This window comes from Oryzias latipes, chromosome 16 (genome assembly GCF_002234675.1).
Source record: "Oryzias latipes chromosome 16, ASM223467v1".
Classification (NCBI taxonomy): Eukaryota; Metazoa; Chordata; class Actinopteri; order Beloniformes; family Adrianichthyidae; genus Oryzias; species Oryzias latipes.
In genome coordinates this window covers 21483507-21489469 of record NC_019874.2, presented here as the reverse complement: position 1 = coordinate 21489469, position 5963 = coordinate 21483507, and the positions used below count along the sequence as shown (strand labels likewise).

The following is a 5963-nucleotide window of genomic DNA, read 5'->3' as shown; positions in this document are numbered from 1 at the left end:
CGCAGGCTTAACTCCGAATCAGTCCACTCAGAGTTGATTGACCTAACTCCGATCAGCTGCTCTGAAACAGAAAACTCAGAGTTGTTAATCTCTTGATAGACCAACTCAGAGTTCAAGTTTAACCTCAGAGTTGGTTGAACCTCATTTCTGAAACAGGCCCCTGATGTTACAATATACAGTAGTTTATTGAAGCTTGAGGTTCAAATTGGCAGAGGAATTTCCAGGGTGCAGGGCCAGAGCAGACTACCAGTTTTCCAGTGGATGGGTTAGGATAAGCAGGTGGTTGTTCCAGTGTGAAAGAAAAACAAGCAATCAAAACCTAAGCACAGATCGACAAACCCCAAAGGTGGGTTCAGTACTGGCAGGGTGATGCTGTAGAAGCCGGTCTCAAGTACAGGAGTGGTGATGACTTATCGGTTTGTCTGAATGCCCTGCCATCATCCTGAACACCTGTGAAGATAAAAGAGGGAAAACATCAGCAGAAGCCAGAAGAGGGAGACAGAGGAACAGGGAACTGTCAAACCATGACACCTACAGTGTAAAATGAGTCTGTAAACAAATATAAATATAGGTACATATTAAAGCTATAGGTGCAATTCTATCCCAATTTTATACACAAAAACTACTTTAACAGAGGAAATGCAACAACAACAATAAAAAAGAAAAGTACATTATTTCTTATAAATAACATAAAATTATTAATTCTTATAACATTTTCACATTTAAAACCACATGTTCTACGTGTTTACACAGCTCTGGGGCTAATCTGGCAGGTAAAGGTAGTACAATGAATGGAATTAAGAGCTGGATGACAAATATGTCCAACAAATGTAATCTGAGTATGCAGCAGTGTGTGCTTGACTTGACTGTTCACCTCACTTTTTGTTGAATTCTTAGCTGCTTGTCTTCTTCACTGAATGCAAAAACTAAATATGAGGAAGGAAATGACAGCTCAGTTTGAAGAGACACTTAAAACTTCACATAAACAGGATTTGAGCCAGCTGCTTTACCAAAACAACATCTTTCACCCGCAAAACACCAATGATGACACAATATGTAGAAACGTGTGACAAGGACAAGATTTTTCTGTCCTATTCGAATGTTTCCTTTAACACAAATATTAAAATAATAAACTTGCTTGTTTAAAACCAATAAATAAATAAAGGATTAATGTTATGAATGACAAATATATTTATTTATACCAAGGCCCAAATTGTGTTTTTTAAATGTTCTTATGATGAATTTCTGATGATGGAGGTCATATATGAAGAAAATTAGGCTAAAACCAATGAAGTATTTCTTCTTCATTCAAATGGTTGAGTCAGGAGCAGATGATCAAATGCATTTGGAAAAGAGCATATTTGTGACATAGAAAATATGCTGGACAAGTAACAGGTTCTGCTCCATTTTGATACTGTCGTGGGTCCCTCCGGGAAATAAAGCAGAGGAGCCAAGGTGAGAGCGCTCTTTCATTTATTCAAGAACAATGAGCACCACAATTGCTCCACGCGGGGCACACCAGCACATGACACCTCTGTCTCTCTCCTTTTTCTTCCTGTGATGCTCCCTTTTAAATGATAAGCCCCTCCCATTGGGCGTTGCTCTTCATTATCTTCTGGGAACCATCACAGGTAACAGTCCTTAAACGTCGGCGAAAATCGCGCGCGAAATTCGTCCCGGTGTGTACGGGCCATTACACTGTCCAGCAAGACATGTTTAAACATAAAATACATAACAGTGTGGATCCCACCACCATCTGACGGTGCCACACCGTCACAGATACATTTGATGTTATGAATGACAAAGTATTTTTACACGTTAGAAGAAATTTTTTAATTTTCCAATATCCATTCAATTCCTTTCAGGGTCATGGGGTTGCTGGAGCCTATCTCAGCGACTGTTGGGCGAAGGTGGGGTACAACCAGATAGGTGATCCATCACAGGCCCACACAATCACACACACTCACGTTTACACTTGGGGACCATTTAAAGTAACCAATTGACCTACAATGCCTATTTTTGGACTGTGGGAGGAAGCTGGAGTGCCCAGAAAACCCCCACAAAGAGAACATATAAACCCTACAAAAAAAAGGACCAAGCAGGGATTCAAACCACTGCAAGGTAAAAGTGCTAACCACTATCACCGTGCAGCCTAGTAAAGCTGTTGAAATATGAGTAATTCCTGAAAAAAACCTCTAAGTTCAGAGGACTGAGATATTATTGTAGACAAACCCGTTTGTAGTTGAAAACTCACAGGAATTACTGCCTTTGATCGTTAGAAATTAAAAATATCCAGCCAGGAAAAGGAAGGGGGGCAAAAACGATCAGCCAGAGAAGTGCATGCAGCCTTGTTGGTCCACAGCAAGTCATCCAAATGAGTTATAAGACCAAAAAAAGAGTTTCTTCACTGATAGCAAAGACACAATTTGCATTTTTTTTATTATAAAGCTCTGGAAATGACTTGAAGCCTTCCTCAGATGAAAAACTGAAAAAAATTTATACAATAACAGAGTTCCTAATAAAAGACACTTTGCCCTCCAATCTGCCTGATCATGTGATCATCTATGCCGATCTGTTGAGTGCAAAAGTAGCTCAAACTCTGTTTGCAATGTGAGTAGAACAAAAAAAAGTGAAATAGGAATGTTAAGAGCAGCAAAAATTAAAAGATTATAAAAGAAACTTGACTAGTTCAGTAGATTTAGTGTTGACAGTGCAGTAAAAATTTACTGAAATACACTAGAGGTTGCCAAAGAGCACAAGGTAAGAATATAAAGTAGTTCAAATAGAAAGTAAAATTAAGGTTCCTCAGTTTGATGTAATGTCTTTATTATCTGAAACTGAAAATAAACGTTCATGTTCAAAGTATGATCTACAAAAAGAGGATGTGACAGCAGCCTCACATTAGTTGAAGATCAGATGAGGAGTTTCTTTCTTTGTGTTGTGGCGCCCTGCTCTACTGCTTTCATCTGAACCACTGGGTTATAGAGATCATTACTAACCTGAAGCTTTGTGAATATCAACAGAGACAAACTCCAGCAAGGTAATTATTTTACATTTGTCTTTATCATAACAAAATACCAAAATTGTATTCTGCAACAAAAAAAAAAGATTTTGTGGATTTTATTTTATTATTTTGCAAGATAAGAGATAAATCATTATAAATTACATACTTTACATTTGAAAGGAAATTATATTCATAGACTCTTTGGCTAATAAATTTATTTTTTCCAAATGGAATCCTTTGACTGTGATTAAATACATTATTATAAGTCAAACTTAAAAATATTTACGCTTTTGGCAGTTCTCCAAACATCTTTAAAGTAAAAAAGCAAAGAAGATTCTGAATTCCTCAGTTCTTTCTGTCAGAAGTTTTTTTTTAAGTTAAAATGATTCTTTCAATTTTTAAAAAAATTCTTAAAAAAATGTTTTTTATATTTTACAAAATAATTTTAAAAGACGAAATGTTAATAGCTACATGACTAAAAAGAACTTCCTCTGAAGCACGCGCATTACTTTCTCTTCCTTAATTTTTGTCAGAAGTAAAATAAAAGGCTTTTCATAATTCTTTTCATAAACTGACAGAACTCTTTTTCCTCACAAGCATTAAGTTTTTAATTCTAAGTCAATGTAAGTCAATTTGAAGTCAGTCATGGTCCCAGATGTTTTTATTTTAGTATGTCTTTTTCAAGGCAATATATGCCTTAAGATTTGAAATAATTCTTAGAATCTTAAATATTTCTTTTAAAACACCTGACAGTTGTTTATATTTAGCTACATAGAGAAAAATGGCTTTGCTTTTAAAAACTTTCTTGCTGCTTAACAGCAGGTTAACTGTTAAACCAAAGCGAACGTGTTAACCTCCCTTTTTCTTATTTATTTTTTACACAGCTGGACATCATGGAAGATGGTAATGATTCTTCAGAGGGAGCTTATTGGTGGCATGACGCCTTCGAAGAGTACACGTCTGAGTACCCGTGGGAAAACTATTCCTATTACCAAGATGACTGTTGTGAGGGGGGTTACAATTGTGACCTGAATGAAGTTTGGAAGTTTGAGGCGCTGTTCATGCCCATTGTTCTCTCACTGACATTTGCTGTGGGAATCCCGGGAAATGGACTCCTGGTTGGCGTTCTCCTCAGGAGGTGGAGGACTTGGAGTGTGGCAGACATCTTCATCCTTCACCTGGGAATTGCAGATATCCTGCTGATGGTGACCCTGCCCCTCTGGGCTGTCCAGTATGCTGATGAATGGAAATTTGGTCTTCTAACCTGCAAAATGGCTGGAAGTCTTTATACGGTAGGATTCAAGCTCTGGTTTGGGCATGAAGAAAATGTTCTAAGTTGTTTACTTCTGCTGACTTTGTTTCCTTCTGTGCTCTCAGGTCAACTTCTACAGTGGGATCTTTCTCCTGGTCTGCATTAGTCTGGACCGTTACTTCTCACTTGTCCATGCTACCCAGATGTACTCTCGCAGAAAGCCCTGGGTTGTTCATGTCAGCTGTTTGGTGGTGTGGCTTTTCTCTTTGCTTCTCTCCATTCCTGATTGGATCTTTTTGGATGTTGCGCAAGATAGACAGGGAAGACAACAGTGTTTTCGCAACTATACAATTCAAGACATGGATGAATGGATTGTGACATCTCGATCAATCTTTCACACAGTAGGTTTTTTGATTCCCTCAGTTGTCCTGATCTTCTGCTACGCCAGCATCTTCCACAGGCTACGCTCTGGGAACCAAAATCTCCAAAAGCAGAGAGCTTGTAAAGTCATAATGGCTGTTGTGGCGGTTTTCTTCGTCTGCTGGACCCCCTTTAACATCAGCCTGTTTGTTGAAACAATTCATCGCAGAAATCAAAATAACACCTGTCAAAGTAATGCAGCACTGAGTAAAGCACTCAAAGTGACCCAGTCTTTCGGATACATCCATTGCAGCCTCAATCCCATCCTGTACGCCTTCTTGGGGGAGAAGTTTCAGCTCCAGCTGCGTGACATCTTTTTAGGTGGAAAGTTTTTAATGTAAATATGAGTAATTAGTTTGATAATTTTGTGAAATGACAGTAATAGTAAAAATGGATTTGATTTATCTGCGCTTTTCCAGACGGTTAAAGTGTTTACAATGCGTCCATTAATCATTCGCTCCTCATTCATACATGGTGATGACAGAGGGGTTGGTGCCAGTTCGTGCCTATGGCCCCTCTGACCATCACCGTGTCATTCATACACCAGTGGAGCCACACTGGAGGCAGTGTTTTGCCCAAGGACACAACATGTGACTGGGGATCGAACCACCAACCCTTCGATCATTGGATGACCTGCTCAACCACCTGAGCCTCTGCAGAAATTATTCTAGGTTGTTGTGAAAGTGTAAAATCTATGTATTTTGTGCTTATGGACCCCAGAGAGACTAACGACCACTGAAGGGGTTCCAAAAAACCAAAAGTCTTTACTTGCATTTCTAATACTGTATATACCTTTTTTTAAGCATTCATCCCTGCAAGAGCCATTGTGTGGAATATGGAATAAATGTGTGTATAAAAAACAAACAAACATTGTGTGCAGTTTTTATGTTTTTTTAGTTTTTCTGAGGGAATTATTTCATGGCTGGTTTGCACAAACAATATAAGAGGTACAACCTAACTTGTTTTCTCAAGGAAAGAAAAGTTTCCTCTGAATCTTTGTTTTCCATTGTGAAAAGGTTCAATGGAAAACATTTTCTCTTGTTTGACTCCAGTTTTCCTCCAATGATCCAACAACATGCTTCATACTGTAGGTTAATTGGTTCCTCTAAAGCAGTGGTCCCCAACCTTTATTTCGCCTCAGACCGGTTTGTCTGGCAAAATTCTCACGGACGGACACGTGATAAGACGTACTCTGCACTTTTATTTTCACATGCTAAACATTGTACATCGCACAGGTGTCATCATCCTCTCCCCTTCCCACACTCATGGTGCTAAAAAGAAGTAAAC

The 5963-nt window shown here is 38.5% G+C and overlaps 1 protein-coding gene across 1 annotated transcript; it reads left to right on the top strand.

The window, feature by feature from the left end:
• Window positions 1–2903: 2903 nt before the first annotated feature.
• On the top strand, window positions 2904–5534 carry LOC101155796 (C-X-C chemokine receptor type 4-like). Its single transcript, XM_011485588.3, has 3 exons — window positions 2904–3040; window positions 3889–4296; window positions 4382–5534. The coding sequence occupies exons 2-3, from the start codon at window positions 3898–3900 to the stop codon at window positions 5015–5017; spliced, it is 1035 nt and encodes a 344-aa protein (XP_011483890.2). The 5' UTR covers window positions 2904–3040; window positions 3889–3897; the 3' UTR covers window positions 5018–5534.
• Window positions 5535–5963: the final 429 nt, after the last annotated feature.

What these genes read in the sequence shown, in the direction of transcription:
- LOC101155796 (XM_011485588.3), top strand. Translation starts at nt 3,898, where the DNA reads ATGGAAGATGGTAATGATTCTTCAGAGGGAGCTTATTGGTGGCATGAC. An exon ending in TGGCTGGAAGTCTTTATACG is followed by an intron (nt 4,297 to 4,381) that starts GTAGGATTCAAG and finishes CTGTGCTCTCAG; the next exon opens with GTCAACTTCTACAGTGGGAT.